Raw genomic sequence first — 16928 nt, 5'->3', positions numbered from 1 at the left:
CACAATGGAGAAAGAAAGTGAGGGAAAACTCTCATTCCTGGATACCTTGGTCATCCGCAAAGCAAACTTGCAGTTAGGTCACAAGGTCTACAGGAAACCAACTCACACTGATCGGTACTTACACAAAAACTCCAATCACCACCCCCGACAGAAAAGAGGCATAATGAAAACATTAGTGGATCGTGCAAGACGGATATGTGAGCCGCGCTTTCTCAATGAGGAAATTAATCATCTAAACCACGCACTTCAGGCAAATGGCTACTCCAGAAATGAAATCCGAAGAGCAATCAAACCCAGGATGAATCAAACAACCAAGGAAAAACAGTCACCTACAGGAAAAGTGTTTTTGCCATATATCAAAGGAATTACTGATCAGATGGGAAAGCTTATGAAAAAGCATAACCTTCAAGCAGTATTCAGACCCACCCGAAAAATACAACAGATGCTACGATCAGCAAAAGACAGCAGAGACCCCCTCACCTCTGCAGGAGTATACCGTATACCCTGCAGCTGTGGACAAGTTTACATCGGGACCACAAAGCGTAGCATCCAGACAAGAATAAAAGAACATGAAAGACACTGCAGACTTGGACAGCCTGAAAAATCAGCAGTGGCTGAACATAGCCTAACTCAAACAGGGCACAGTATCTTATTCCAGGACACCAAAATACTGGACAACACTTCCAACTACTTTGTCAGACTGCACAGGGAAGCCATTGAAATTCACAAGCATAAGCAAAACTTCAACAGGAAAGAAGAAACCTTAAGAATGAACAGAGCATGGGCTCCAGTTCTGAAAAACACCAGGCCAACAAAACACTCCACACCCGACAATAGCCCTGCAGAGAAGATTAGCACATCAAGCACCAATCCATATGCAAAAGAACCTCCTCAGGATACAGTGAAGCCTCCCGCCATTAGCATTCCACACCCTGGGAAACTCTGACAGAATGACTCAGCTCAACCCCACCCCTCCTGAGTAGATACAAATGACCTACATCTTTTCCACACTGTGACACTGAGAGATCTCTGTCTTTTGGTGCTACACCTCTGAAGATGCCAGCCACAGCTGCTGGCGAAACGTCAGGAACTACAATGCCAAGACCACGGCAATACAGCCCGGAAAACCCCCAACAACCATCGTTCTCCGGCCGTGAAAGCCTTCGACAATACATTGAAGTGTAGTGTTTAGTGTTTGTAGTTCATTCCCCCCCTTTTCTTTTTCCACCCCCCTTTGTCCCTTCCCTCTCCCCTTTCCTTGTGATAGTCTTGTGTAGTGCTGTGTAGTGTTTTGTAGTTATGAAAAATAAAAAAAATTATAAAAAAAGGAATTGTGTGAATGAAATGAGAACACACTAGTAGCCCCAAAGCCCTTTTTCCTACATGACTTTTGCCTTACATCCTGCAGTTGCAGTTTTATGAGAAACAATGCTTCATAATTCTAATCAGACATTTCCAGGATATTAGATTTCGATAGAAAGGACAAAAGCAGCCATGGGACCAAAAGCAGGAAAAGGGAATGACGTTCATCTGCACATCTGTTTCAGATAATTGTGCCACAGAATTCTTCAAGATCATGTGCGAAATCCACTGGGCCTTAGCTGTAAAAATATGCTTGTAGCAGATTGGTCCTATTGAACGTGCTCATCAGAAAATGAAAAATGATCTGTGCTGTATTATTGTGTAATCTGCCAGACCCTCTGACAAAAATGTACTGCCACCATTTAACATTGATCTAATATCAACAGTATGTATGTTGTACAGAATACAGAAAGGAGGGTATGCCATCATCTATATGGTTCACCGTCTTTACAAGGGTCGAACAAAGGCATAGAGAGAAGCTGAGAACTGACTACCAAGCTGTGTGAACAGGAGAACCACATTGTAAAGTAAAGCTAGGGAGCATCTGAAAAAGCATTGCAGAGGAAGTGGGACCTGACAATGGGGAGAAAAGTGGGGCCCAAGTAAAAGTGGGGGAGGTCTTCATGCAATTGGAGGCTCAGCTCGCTTTGCAACTCCCGGGCTTAGGATGAAGTGTCCACTGAATTCCGTTTCACAACTTTCATAAAAAGAAAGCGAGCATTTCCTGTCCTGCATGCTAGAAGGCATTTTATTTTCCAAAGCCACCCATACCAGATCTAGCTCATTTTAACAGATCTAGCAGCAAAATATGTTTGTTCCCCCAATGCTCCTTCTTCCAAAAAAAACAGCCTAAATCAGACTATATGGTACTCAGAAAAATGGACACTGTGTGTTGTGCAAATTGCGTTCTGGCAAACTGGCAAATTGCCAGTTTAGTGTAGTGATTAAGAGCATGGGACTCTAATCTGGATAACTGGAGTTGATCCCACACTCCTCCACTTGAAGCCAGCTGGGTGACCTTGGGCCAGTCACAGCTTCTAGGAGCTCTCTCAGCCCCACCTCACAGGGTGTTTGTTGTTGTGGGGAGAATAACATACTTTGTAAACTGCTCTGAGTGGGTGTTAAGTCGTCCTGAAGGTCGGGATATAAATCGAATGTTGTTATTGTTATTGTTGTTATTTCTTCAGATAATGTGCACTCAGGCTGACTACACTTAAGTTCTGGGGCACTCTGGGCAAGATGCCCTCAAGTTGCTCCCCCCAAGTGAACTTCCCTCATGTATGTACACACATCTCCTCCAGGAGGAGGCCATCCACTCCTTTCAGCTCCTTGGGCGTTGATAAGGTTAAAAGGAAAGTGAAAGGGTTGTACTCCTTGCAGGAAACTAGAGATTCCTTCAGAGGCTGCTATGATATGGCACGGGTCCGTGAGCTGATCTCCCGTTCCTTTGGAAGCAGATGAGCCGAGTATCTCTAGTCAGCTACAGTCCTCAGCTGGGCCCTGGCAGATGTTCCACCGTGATGACTTTAGTGTCAGCTCTGTTTGCGCTTCAAAATGCTTACAGTTGAATGTGTTACTTACTCTTGCTAGGCTGGTGCCGGATGGGACCTTGTAAGGGACATACTTCCTGTAGATGTGCCCAACTCTAGAACATGGAACATCAAACATGCCACCTCCACACATCCAGACCTGAGGAAGAAACAAACAAGAAAGGGAAGAGAGTGACATCAAGAGAAGGCCAATGAGAAGCCAAGAGCTGAAGAGAAAGAAAGCATATGACAGATCTACACTATTCTGTGCTTATTTCCCAGAAAAGACTCTGACAGGGAAAAGGAAGTGACATTGCTCTGAAAGAAGAAATGTCTTCTGTCAGTTATTTTTTTTAATGGTGTGCTAAATAGAGATGGGCATGAAATAGGGAAAAAACGAAAAACAAGCGTTAAATGTTTCATCACATTCCACGAATCATGAACTTTCATGAAATTGTCCTGTTTCGCAAAATGATTCCTTAGTTTCATGATTCATCAGAAACCAGGGCACTTCAATGCCCCCCTTCATACCCAGAGATGCCAAACACTTAGGGAGACTTCAGCAGGCTCTCCTCCATCTACCCTCACCCAACAAGTCAGCAAGAACAAATACTCTAAATAAGAATATAAGCAAAGAAAATTAAAGAAAAAAAGTAGGCCTCAGTCAAGCTAGGCCCCAGAGCCAGGAAATGCCCTGAGACTGGGGTTGGGTAAGGTGGAGGAAAGAAGGCACCCTCTCCTAACAACCTCCCCAGCAAGGCCAAGAGCTGAAAATAAGAAAGAGGCTTTTCTGTCTCTTTTAAAGCAGCAGCAAATCCAGCCACAAGCTCCCAATTCCACTCTCTCACTCCAAATCCCAGCAACAGGTCCTCCTTCTCCCTCTGTCTACTGGAACTAAAAAGCACGAGGCAGAGAGCTGTGCCTTATATAAGAAATGCTCACATAGAGCAGAATAGGAGGTCTCTGGTTGGCAGACAGACCTGCCCAACAGGGTTTGGAGGGATGAGACTGGTGTTCCCATGGCTACAGAAGGCACATCTCCTCAGTTGCCTAGGGGATTAATCCCATTGCTCCTTGCTGTATAGGGCAGAATGGAAGCTCTCCAGTTGGCAGGGAGAGCAGCCTATTAAGGACTAAGATTGGGGTTTCCAATGGCAATGAAAGGTCGGCAGATATTCCAGGCCTATGTTGCCTAGGGAATCAATGGATTGGTGCCAGCCTGTCTGGCATCATGAATCATTCACAAATCGAACAAATTGGCTCAAAAAGTCATCAATTTCATGAAAACCGCAGCCCCACGAAATGCGTTTCGCAAAACACGAATCAGCCCAATTCATCATGAAATTTGGTTTGTATTTCGATTCGTGCCCATGTCTAGTGCTAAATAAAATACAAGGCAGTAATTAAGACAGCTATCAAGGCTGCTTTCTACAACATAAATGCATCGTCTCGCTCCAGGAATTTCTATGGGAGAATGAAGTGTAGAGACCTCCCCACTGGGCACTTGCACTGCCTTGCAGATCAGTGTCATGCCTCTTGCACTGGACAAACAACACAATGCTATGGCCATCATGTCCTCCTAGAGAGGTACATGGCATCACATAATTAAGCCTTTCAGAAAAGAGAGAATGTCCAAAGGATGGTACATGTTATTTGATGACATTTGTTTTGGAAAATTGTCAAAAGATTTGAATTAAGGTTATCTTTAATCTCATGGACAAAAGCCTGATTGAGTTGGGATGCAGTCAAGATGAGACACTTGCTGATGAAAATAGAAGTTTTAGGTCAAATAATTAGATATGTAGATTCAATTTCCATTGTAACTGCTAGTCGTTCAAATGAAGCCCAATTTAGAGGCAATTACAGCAACAATAACATCCGATCTATGTACCGTCCTTCAGGACAACTTAATGCCGCACTCAGCGGTTTACAAAGTGTGTTATTATTATCCTCATAACAATCACCGTGTGAGGTGGGTGGGGCTGAGAGAGCTCTGGCAGAGCTGTGACTGACCCATGGTCACCCAGCTGGCTTCAAGCAGAGGAGCAGGGAACCAAACCCAGTTCTCTAGATTAGAGTCCTGCTACTCTTAGCATACAAGGACCAGTGGAGTTCTAATGTAGTTTGCCCACTGGAAAAAAGGGACATTCACAGCATCAAAGCCATAGGTCAGTTTGCCCCAGTGTGTATCAATTCCAATTATTGGTGGGCTAAAGGAGTCAACCAATCAGGAGAGGGCAGCATAAGACTTTTATCTAGCTGTGTTCTCTACTCAGCAGGTGTTTGCTGCTACAACAATGGGCTGCAACTGATGTAGTACCTGTGGCATGGGACTAGCTGGCTATTAGTGTGGGGCAGAGCAAGAATTTTTGGGGAGTTTCATCTGATTGGCCACAATGCAGCCCCTTTTCCCACTTGTTCTGTGCTGTCTTTGCAGTGGGAGCTATTTAAATAAGCCTGATAAAGTACTGGTTGGGCCACAACTAGTTGGCAGGAATAGTGTGGGTTGCTCAGGATAGGTAGGGTTAATCAGCAAACACCCTGAGGCCTCACGGTGATGGGATGTGTATTCTGAACAGGCCATTGCATGCCTTGCAACTGGGCGGTGCTGTAAATGAGCTCCCTGGGTGCTGCTGAGCGGCATCTCTTGAACCTGGTAGGTGGCTTGTGGCCCATCAAGGGAGGCGGATGAAGCTGGGTGCCTCTCGGCACCAAAGGGCTGTGCAGGCAGAAATAAACAAGGCTGGCGATAACCACTGGCCAAATTTGGAGCCAGGGTGGACCTGCCAGGTGGGCGCCCAGAGCAATTCCCTCAAAACCGTCAGCTTATTTAAACAAGCAGTGATGTAGACCAGCTATTTAAATAAACTAGTTGAATCCATGCACAATTGTCATGTGTCTTTATTGTCTCATGTCAGATCTATGGGTGCCAGGGCAAACAATTCCATTCACTTCCCCAGGAAACATTCAGGTAGTCACAACTGAATTCAGCTTACTTCCACGATTCATTCATCTGCCCTATCAACTTTTTAATTTGTTAAAAATTAGGATTCTTTGACTGGTGTGCTCCACTAGTCAGTGCATCTCACAGGGCTGGTTCATGCATAATGTTCTCAATTGACCGAATCGTGGTTTGAAAGACCAAATCAGGAAAGAATGGTGTGATTTTTCTTGTCACCATCATCCACCTGCATGCTCAAAGTCAATTATTTCCTGGCTCATGAAAACCATCTCTTGACTAGGCGGTTTTGCATGGACATGTCCTCAGAAGTAGGACTGGAAACCAGCTTGCAAGAACAGTGCATTTAACTAAGAAGTAACTACTTTATTCTGAGCATGATGGGGGCTGAGGATGAAGACAAGGAAGAACCTGAGCAGAAGGCTTCTTCTCAGTCCTTCGTCTGACAGCAGTTTTTCCTCTGTCCTCTTTCTCCAAGTCCCTGATCTAGACATAGTCACTGCAATATGGGGTTTAATTGTCTATCATGCATGTACTCCACCCCTTTATTGACAGAGTTTAGAGCAGGGCAGCTTAAAAACTAATTCCTGATTGGTTTCCCATCAAAGCAGATTACAGAGCTTCAGTGGCAGAGCTGGGCACCTAATATTGTTCTCTGGGCTCATATTTCTTTATCATTGGCATCACACAATGTCTCTCTACATGAGACATTTGACATGTGAAGAACTCATGTCAGGGGAGGCAATGGTAGCTGGGAAGGGTAGTTTAAAAAGACAGAGCTGGCGGCAGGGCAAAGGCACTGGAGCTGCGTGAAGGGGCTGTGAAATGCCAGAAGGGAAACTTCAGCCCATTATAACTTCTCTAGGTCCAAGACCAGCTCTGGAAGGCAGCTACAGGCCATTTTTGTTCCTGGTTGCCCTCTGGTTGTGATCTCACACTGTTTTAGAGTGGAGAGGTGAAATTGACAGAGCCTTCTGGGAGGTGAAGAAGAAATTAACAAACCCTCTGAGGAGCAATCTCCACCGGCTCTGTCTTTATAAACTATGCGTCCTGGCTAACATGGTGTCTTCCCACACTGGACAAACACACACTGAGGCATCTCATGTAAAGAGACACACGGTCTACATAGAATGTAAGCTAGCAAACATGGTTTGTCACCTCATTTTCTCCCCACAATAACTGGGTGAGCTAAAACATGAATTAATTAACGAATCACAAATTAGTGACTGGATCACAGTTCTGCAATGGGCTTCATAGGCAGAGATTTTAGCCCATGTTGCATATGTGGTGGCTGTCCAAGGATATCTACAACAAACTTTGCAAACAAAGTTAAAATTGTGATATAGATCACATATCAGAGCAATAATGTATATAGCATTTTCTTGAGGTTGCATGATACCGAGGAGATAACAATTAGGAGAAAAATAACATTTTGGAGCACATGTGGTAACTATAAAATAGAAGCACTCTGCAATGCACACCTAAGGTGCATTTCTCAGGGTAATTGAAATGAATCTCGTAGGGCTCGTAGGACATTTAGCAACTGTTCCTCTTTGTTTATGATTTTCAGCAGGGTTACATATGCTTATTTTGTATTTCTTTGGGAAACTCAGGGCTCCTTAAACAATTTATTTAATGTCATTTGGACTTTGCACAGCAAGGAACTGGAGAAAGAAACTGATTTTAAACCATTTTTTCTATGTTAAATGTTAAAGACCTATTGGGAACTATCTTGCATTAAGCTACTGGACTGAACTGCAGAGATGAAATTCCAGATAGTCTGAATGAGCAAGCAGGAAAATTCAAATGTCTTATTTTATAGCTATGAACCTCCAGTCAATAGAAAAAAAATGAAAGATATTTTCTGAAGCCCAGCTTAGAATACAAATATTATTCTATGCCAACAATTATTAACCAATTTTGAAAAAAGAACATATTAAATATGGAAAATATTGTACAGGAGCCAGGGAATAAAAAGGAAACTTTCAAGAGAGGTGTTTGGATTCAGCCTTATGCTCTCCTTTCCAGATTAGCCGCAAACTGATCAAGATAAATCTCTTAATACTGTTTCTGAATAAAAAACCAGAAAAGTATGAGCATAAACACTTTACCGTTGCAAATTGTTCTTGTTTCAGAGATTGCATTAGGTTTTGCTTCATTTTGTTATTACATGTGTTAATTCTTTTTATTCCATTTGTCTTAGTTCCCACTGGTTACGGTGGGAAAAACAACGGCAATACCTCTGTTGCCCACCTGCTCCTCCTTCACTTGCATTTACAGTGCTGTGGATTTTGCAGGAGTCTCTCCCTTGCCCCAATGTCCTGCTCCAGCTGTCAGGAATCTTGAGGACCACATTTCCCAAGGTGCACCAAGCTGCATGTCCCAGGCACACAAAACTACCTCCAAGAGTAGGCTTGCCAGATGAGGTCTGTGCAGCTGCAGGAGGCTGCCTGGGCACCTGGACTGCCTGGCCCCTCCCACTGGCACTGTGCAGCTGCAGGAGACCAGCTGGGCAGGCTGGCTGACCAGTGCTGCTGGCGCAGTGCAGAGGCCAGGTATCCAGGCTGGCTGGCTAGTTTTCTGGGCTGGCAGTGGTGCCACCCTGCCTCTGGAGGCTGGGCGGCCAAGTGTTGGAGCAGGGCAGAGGAGAGGTGCATGCCATGTAAAAGCTCCAAGGAACAGCTCTAGAAAGATTTCTTGAAAACTTTTTCTAGGAGGCTTGAGTAATCCTAGCTTGTTTCTCAAGCTGTACATAATCTAGGATGTTTGCAGGAGGAAATGGATATTACTTCCTTTTAGGACACTGGCTTTCGCCCAAAACTAAGGGCCAAGCTACACATGACGAATGACACTTGAACGGCAAGTGGATTGAGTGGAGGGCAAGTGAACAGGGAGAAATACACTTGCCATTCAAGTGTCATTCGTCATGTGTAGCTTGGCCCTTAGACAAGGCTGTCTGTCCTGAGGTGACCTGCATCCACATCAGGTTCCTTGCGATTAATGCACGTTATTTTCATTGCTTTGCCACCAACGAAAACAATATTTCCTTGCACGTGTATATCTCCTGGCTATAATAATGACAGATTTGTCTGAGCTAACTGCTTTCACTTCACATACTTGATGGGGGGAGCCTTGCTATTAATTATTTACATAACAATTGTGCTAGCCTTTCCCAAAGTCTTAGATGCAGAATTAACATTTTATGTTGTTTGTTGTATTATGCTAATGAAAATATATACTGACATTTCATTGCCTTTGTAATTGGCTTCTGCTAAATGGCAGTGCTGAGGTAGGACTGATAAGGGGACAGAAAATGGTTTAGCATATACCCAAGAAAATGCTGCCACAGCCTCATTGTAAGGTGATCTTGGATGCTAGTTGACTTTGGTATATCCTGGGGGAATATAAAGAGAGGCCAGCCTGGGTCAAGCTGCTCAACTCTATGTACAATGGTGTGGGGCTCTGCTGTGCCAGCTTGGCATGTCCTTTTTTGGAGAATCTGGCATAAATTTACAGTTTGGCTTTGAAATGTCAAACAACGAGTGAAAGAAATATCCATACAGATATACTGTTACTAATTAGCCACAGGAATTAATAGGGACATTCCAGCAAATAGCTGCCTCTTGTCAACTGGTACAGACAGACATCTAAACTGTGTTGTAGGAATATACAATCAACCTCTGCCATCTGTGTTTAACCAGGAGATTTGTATTTACAAACATTCTCCCCAATGTGGTGTCTCTGAAGACTCTGTTGACTGCCCATGTGCTTCCCGGTACACACCTGCTTCTTCCCCAAAGCAAAGAATCAGTCCTGGCTTTTCTTCACTTTCTAGAGTAAAGGTACTTCCTCAGAGCATGGAAGGTATCATCTTTGCATCTTCAGGGAGTACCCTTTTGGAAACATCTGCCTCCATCACTGGTGGATACTTGGCTTGGAGCTTATTAATATTTTCCTGACTTTCCCAACAGCTTGTGATTTGACCCAGCAGCTCCTGTGGCAGCCATTTTGGGATTGGTCCCACTGTGGGAGCCATTTTGTTGTAACATCTACTTTCTGTTCCCCTGGTTTACAAAAACCCTCTAGAAGATCTAGAGCAAAACGTAGGATAATAAAATAACAAAAGTTATCCTTTATTTCAGCTAGTGTAGTAACTACCTCATGCTTGAGTCCTGAGATTAACATAGTGTACACATCACTAAATAAGAGGGCTGTGAAACTTTTGTAAAGCTGCTCAAAGTCAGTACTAGTGCTGGCATGCATTATGAGCATTAGCATTCTGCTATAAAAGCCCTGCTTTAAAATGTAGCAAGACCCAACAACCAGCTTTATAGCAACCTGTGACTTGACCGTCTTCCATAAAAGCGTCACTGTGGTGATGTGATATTCTAGTAACAGCCATACCACATGTTGACTAAACAAAAGTTGGAGGCAAAGGGATAAATTAAAAAGGCATTAGGTGGCCAGTTCACACATGCATGCACATACCTTGAGAGCTCACAGATGAATGTCTGAATGGACTCTGTTAACAAGCAGTATGTTCACAATGATGAGATATGAATATTTTATCTGTCGTATTTGATCTGTGATGGTACATCACATGGGCAAATCACCATATGATAGGAAACTGAATCAGTAGAATGGAAGTTTCATTCATAATTTCTTCTATATTATATAGAGAATGTGTCACTACATCATTCTCTACAAATGTTTAGGCTGCATCATCCACCCATCTACTATATTTGTACTTCATAAACCTTTACCGTGTTAATCACTTACCATTTTAATATACAAGTTTAACAAAATCTATTTATAATAGGTTCAAATATATGCGGTTGCTTTCTTTGATGAATAAACTATATATGTCTAGCAGAGTATTTATGTGTCAGAGCCATAACGTCTGAAGAGAACATCATATATTGTTTGAAGGAGCAATTAAATATCTGAACTGCTTTTATTGTTAACGATCAAACAGCAGGTGAATAAATAAAACAGTAGATCCCCTTTCCTTCAATCATTTTTCACAGTTGTCCATGAGGGCAAAGTGAGTTGAGAAACCACCTGTCATAAGTAGTTGAAAATTGAGTCATTAACCTCTAGCGTGGCACACAATCAGGTGAACTCAAGCAGAAATGTTGGCCATAGGCAGATGGAAATTATATTGTTCAAATTTGCTCTCAGATGAGCTTTGGGATTTACTAAACTCTGGGACGGAATCCAGTCTCCAACCACCCATCCAAATCAATGCTATTTTAAATATGAAAGGAAGCTAGTTTAAGCCTGTGTCATATTCTAAAAATCTCTCGTTTCTTTTCCAGCAATGGTTCATGGGTTGTGGAGTCAGTGCCAGAAGGCTTCTGGAGGTAGCAATGGAACTACTGGGGCCATGGCTGCCGAACTAAACAGGGACACAGCTATTAAGTTGCTACTGGAACCCAGTGTAGATGCAGGGAGATAATGTAAGAGTGCCGCATTCCTTCAGTGGCACTCAGTAGTGGTAGCTGGGGTATTCCTTGAGACCTACCCTGTCAGCTGCTACTGTTAGTATTAGTTTTTAGTACCCCATTGTCCTATAATAATCTGCATTCATTACTTTACTCCGAGTGACCAATATGAACACATTATAGTTATTAGCAGGGCTTTTTTCTGGGAAAAGAGGTAGTGGAACTCAGTGGGTTGCCCTCGGAGAAAATGGTCACATGGCTGGTTGCCCCGCCCCCTGATCTCCAGACAGAGGGGAGTTTAGATTGCCCTCCGCACCACTTAGCAGTGCAGAGGGCAATCTAAACTCCCCTCTGTCTGGAGATCAGGGGGCGAGGCCACCAGCCACGTGACCATTTTCAAGAGGTGCTGGAACTCCGTTCCACTGTGTTCCCACTGAAAAAAAGTCCTGGTTATTAGATATATCTTCACTATTCGCAGTTTGTTTTTGACCCCAGTTCATAGTACTCTTTTGGCTTGTAACACCCTAACCATTTTTGGATAATGGCTATTCAAGGACTTCCATCTCCATAATGAGCATATGTGCACACCGGGATTGCCTGAAGATGTTTTGGAGCCAGTTTGGTGTAGTGGTTAAGAGCGCAGGACTCTAATCTGGAGAACCGGGTATGATTCCTCACTCCTCCGCTTGAAGCCAGCTGGGTGACCTTGGGTCAGTCACAGCTTCTAGCTCTCTCAGCCCCACCCCCCTCACAGGGTGTTTTGTTGTGGGGATAATAATGACATACTTTGTAAACCGCTCTAAGTGGGTGGTAAGTCATCCTGAAAGGCAGTATATAAATTGAATGTTGTTGTTGTTGTTGTTATTATTGTGGGAGCACCAAGCTTGAGGAATTCTGTGTCTCATTAGGCTTCTTTGGCATTGTTCCCATCAAATTTCTGAAAATGGGTTCAGACTAGTCTATTTAGACAAGATTTTAATTTGTTGCTAATCTTCTCTATATCATTCCAGTTTTAGTATATGCGCTGCTAAATCTCTAAAATTAACTGCCTGTGACCTCCTTTTCATAATAATTGCTAGTTTTGAATGGTCTTTGCGTTTTTCTCTGCTGGTTGTAATGTTTTATTTACTGTTGTTGTTTAGGGAGTATGATGGATTTTAATTTGATTATATTAGTGTAAGCATTGAGGGTCCTTGTGTCCAAAAAGAGGGCTACAAATATTTAAATAAATACAGTTGGAGACTTGGCTGGGGACTGCATGTTATATGCCTAATTCCAATAAGGCTTGTTAAAAAATGAAAAGCACTCAGGAGGCTGTGGTGGTGACCAAAGCAATAATGGAGAAAGGCGGAAAAGGGAGGGTGCTTAACCCTTTCTCTGCTGAGCTTCTTTCTCCTTAAAAGATCCCATAATTTCTTTATTCATAGGTACATATGAGGAGGAGAGTAGCTGAAAGAGATTTACAATGGAAAAAAAGGCTAGTAGGGAAGAATTAAGTATCCCCCCTCCCCCCCAAGTTTTTCATTCAATGAAATCTTTAGGTCATTTATAGTGTAAGTTACTACAGAACACTAGTTGGGACTTTTGCTGTACTGGAAAGTCTGAAATAGCTACTCCGACTCTTAAGTTTACCTTTTTTAAGAAAGTCCATAAATCCTTTCTGCCATCTGACTCAGTTTCTAGAAAAGCATTTCACTGTATCCAAATTAAAGTAGAGACGTTTGCTGTGAAGTTTACTGATATCTTGTTCTCTGTATTAGCATGCTTATTAATAACTCCTAGAGTCTTTACTAAGCATGCTGAATTAATTCCTAATCTTCACTTTTGTCTTATCTTTGTATATTGTGGAATTAGCACATCAAACCTGTTTCGCTTATATATGTAAATGGAAGACTTAAGCAGTGGCTTCATGCTGATTACTTTAAAACTATACCATAATCGTATTTAGCCTGATCAGCTTTAAAAACAATATTATCTGAGTAAAAGTATTACATGCTATTTAACTTAAACACACACACTTTATTGTAGCATAAGCTTTCAAGAATCACAGTTCTCTTCGTCAGACGAAGAGAACTGTGATTCTCGAAAGCTTATGCTACAATAAAGTTGGTTAGTCTTAAAGGTGCTACTGGACTCTTTTTGATTTTGCTACTACAGACTAACACGGCTAACTCCTCTGCATCTATGCAGATACTAAGGTAATCCTAAAAGTGAAATTTAGGTTGCAGTCAGCCCAAAATGACCAGCTTAGTCCAGGCTTGTCCGAGCTTAGGAACTAAGAAAGGTCGGCTACTCTCTGCACCTGGAGGGGAGATCATCAAGGGAGACAGGGGTTGCTATGGAGAGGAAGCTAATGGCAAACTACCTCTGAAATTGCCGTGGTCTTGGCATTGTAGTTCCTGACGTTTCGCCAGCAGCTGTGGCTGGCATCTTCAGAGCTGTAGCACCAAAAGACAGAGATCTCTCAGTGTCGACACTGAGAGATCTCTGTCTTTTGGTGCTACACCTCTGAAGATGCCAGCCACAGCTGCTGGCGAAACGTCAGGAACTACAATGCCAAGACCACGGCAATACAGCCTGGAAAACCCACAACAACCATCGTTCTCTGGCCGTGAAAGCCTTCGACACTACCTCTGAAAGTTGCTATCTTAGAATGCACTATGGATGGGGTCATGACCAAGTAGTTGTGACTCAATGGCATATTCTTGTTCTGAACCTAGATATTCATGCATGTGTCCCACTGGTTTGCCCAGCAAGACTGACTCATAAAAATGTAATATTAGTATATATGTATATAATTTTTATAGATGAGATTCAGTGTGACCTTTTGGTGCTGGAGTGCTAGTCCAGTCCCAGATATCCACTGACTAGGTAGCCTTAGGCATTTCCTTTCCATTCATCCTAAGAGGGAAACTACAGGAGATGCCCAGGTGTGTGTTGGGTCCCACAAGGTTTCCTGGGTAGTGTAGTCTTACAAAGAACAGCCACTCAATGTGATTCTCTGCTGAGGGAAGAATGATGGGAAGGATTCTCTCTCTTTCAAAAAGCCTTGACTCGGGTTTTCCTCTGTGAGCTTGGGGTGGGGGGTGGTGGGGAAACAGAATAACAGGAGGCAGGGAATCCAGGGCCACTTTTTGAGAGAGAGAGAGAGAGAGAGAGAGAGAGAGAGAGAGAGAGAGAGAGAGAGAGAGAGAGAGAGAGAGAGAGAGAGAATCCGCAATATGATTCTCCGCCAGGGAGAAGAGCAGTCGGGGGATTCTCTCTCTCTTTTGAAAAAAGCCACCCTGAATTTTCTGCCTCCTGTTATGTCCCTCCTCCTCGAACTCCCAGAAGAAAACCCAAGCTGAGGCTTTTGAAAGAGAGAGAGAGAGACAGAGAGAGAGAGACAGAGACAGAGAGAGAGAGAGAGACAGAGACAGAGACGGAGAATTCTTCCCATTGCTCTTTCCCCAGAGGAGAACCACATCGAGAGGCTGTTCTCTGTAAGACTACACTACCCAGGGAACCTTGCGGGACCCAACATGTGAAGAACACGTCTGCCATCTCATGTCGTTTTAGTCACCAAACTGAAAAATGAGAATAATCTTTCCATGCTTCACTAGTGATGAAGTGTTATTGTAAGCTTGTAAAACAAGTTCAATGACCCTAATCAATAAAAAATGCTCACATACATGCATATACACATAGATACGCACAGATACACAGACGCACACACTCCTCTCTAGCATATACGTTTGAGCATTTCATGTTTTGAATGAATCAGTGAGCAAGCTTTCTGTATTGACAATCAAGGAGAATTACTAGACATTGGTTATGTCCCATGGGAAATCTATCACACTTGCTATCTTTGCCATAGAACAGGCAAGCAGGGTCTCCCCAGTCGAGGTTGACTCGAGATTTCCCCATGCCTGTTGAGGATCTGCTGGGGCTTTCCATGTTGAGTTTCTCAGAAGAAAATGTTAGAGATACTTATTCCATGCAAGATGGGAATAATGATTACATGACTGTTTTAAGGCATGAGATAATATATATGGAGAATTTTTTTTTCATTAAAAAATCAGTGCTACCAACACGTAGCATTCAGGGCAGCTTACACATAAACATCACTAAAACAGAAACAAATGGTCCAGAAGCCCCCTCCCACTCCCAAAATCTGGCCACAGCACATTTCCCAAGAATAGCTGCACAGAATTTTAAAAAATGGATTACATTGCCCATGACAAATAAGGAAAGAACAATTAATCCACATAACCACAGGTAAACAGAACAGATTTGGATGGTACCTAAAAGAGCAAAGAGGGAGACAGGTAAAGATCCTTGAGGAGGCAGTTCCAGGAAAAGCCCTCTCTTCCCTAGTTGCCTGCCTAACTTGCAAAAGTGGGGACACATCCAATGATGGACTGATGGACAGATTCCTGTGGCAGAAGATGATCCTTTGGATTCTTTGAACATTCCAAAAATGTGGCATAAATGATAAACATAATTATTTACAGTTCAACTCACATTTCAGCTCATTTCCCAACACGATTCACAGTAATAGAGACAGGCCCCTGCAATGGTGCAACCACCTAAAATTGAGATTATCTGTTTGAAGTCTGTCACTACTGTCGCCCTTCTTCCCTTTCTAAACATGCACAAAGATTTTCTGTTTCTCTCATTTCTCATTACCTAACACTTTGCCCGCCATCTGTACTTTAAAGAAAAACAGCTGCCTTTCTGCATGTCTCTCCCCCCCCCCCCGTCCTGACCCCTCTCTGCCCCTCTAGGAGAGAGATTATTTATTCTAGACAAATGTTACAAAATACTGTTGAAAGCTGTTTCAAAATATATTCAAGAAGGAGGAGGAGGACCCAAAGGTCAAGTCACAGTAATGAGCCGAATGAAGAGATACGGCTGCAATGAGACCCACTACGACTCAGCTCTCTCCAAAGAATCTGTCACTGGAACAAAACAGGAGGGGACAATTCAGTGTCTGTGCTTCCAGTACAGTTACCATGGTTTCTGAGCAGAGAGGAATGGCCTGCCTTGCAATTATATTCCTCCCAATGACAAATAACAGGGAAATAGGAAACAAGATAATACAATCTTAAGATCTCCCGTCAGAAATGGGGCACGCAAGAGGCGGCTTTCATTTGTATCTAAAGCACCCTAACTAGAGAGGGTACGTGCTGATGGACTCTAAACCAACTGTCTATCCATTCAGCTTGTAGGCTTCGCTTGTCTTTCGGTTTTGTTTTCTTTGAGTAAAGAATTGATTCAAAGTTGCATGATGCTAGTTTGGTTCATGTTAAGTAATTTTTTATTCTGCTGAAAATGCCCTCCAATACATGTTGGCACTCTGGAGTAGACACAACTCCTGGTGCCTTTTGCGTCATTCATCCAATGAATCTTTTCAGTGTGTATTAGTAAAGAAGGACTTGCTTAGTGCCCTTTCGATGTTTGAAAAAAAGAAACCAGATTTGCAATAAACCCAATGGCAAGAGCTGCCACGTCTCCTGGATTAGCAAGAGACCTCCTGCTGGCAGTTCTCTTCCCCTGCTGCCACTCGGTGAGCCAATGGGAGTGGGTGGAGGAGAAATTGCCATGGTGACATCACTTCTGGCTCAACCAAGAGATGATGCTACCACATAGGGG

General features: G+C 43.1%; 1 protein-coding gene across 1 annotated transcript in view; it reads right to left on the bottom strand.

The window, feature by feature from the left end:
* GALNTL6 (polypeptide N-acetylgalactosaminyltransferase like 6) overlaps positions 1-16928 on the bottom strand; it is an 802779-nt gene that overhangs the window by 40343 nt on the left and 745508 nt on the right. The window contains exon 8 of the mRNA XM_054990605.1: positions 2944-3051. Coding sequence (XP_054846580.1) covers positions 2944-3051 — 108 coding nt within the window. The remainder of the gene's footprint in view (positions 1-2943; positions 3052-16928) is intronic.

This window comes from Eublepharis macularius, chromosome 10 (genome assembly GCF_028583425.1).
Source record: "Eublepharis macularius isolate TG4126 chromosome 10, MPM_Emac_v1.0, whole genome shotgun sequence".
In the NCBI taxonomy this organism is placed as follows: Eukaryota; Metazoa; Chordata; class Lepidosauria; order Squamata; family Eublepharidae; genus Eublepharis; species Eublepharis macularius.
This window is presented reverse-complemented; position numbering and strand designations above follow the sequence as displayed.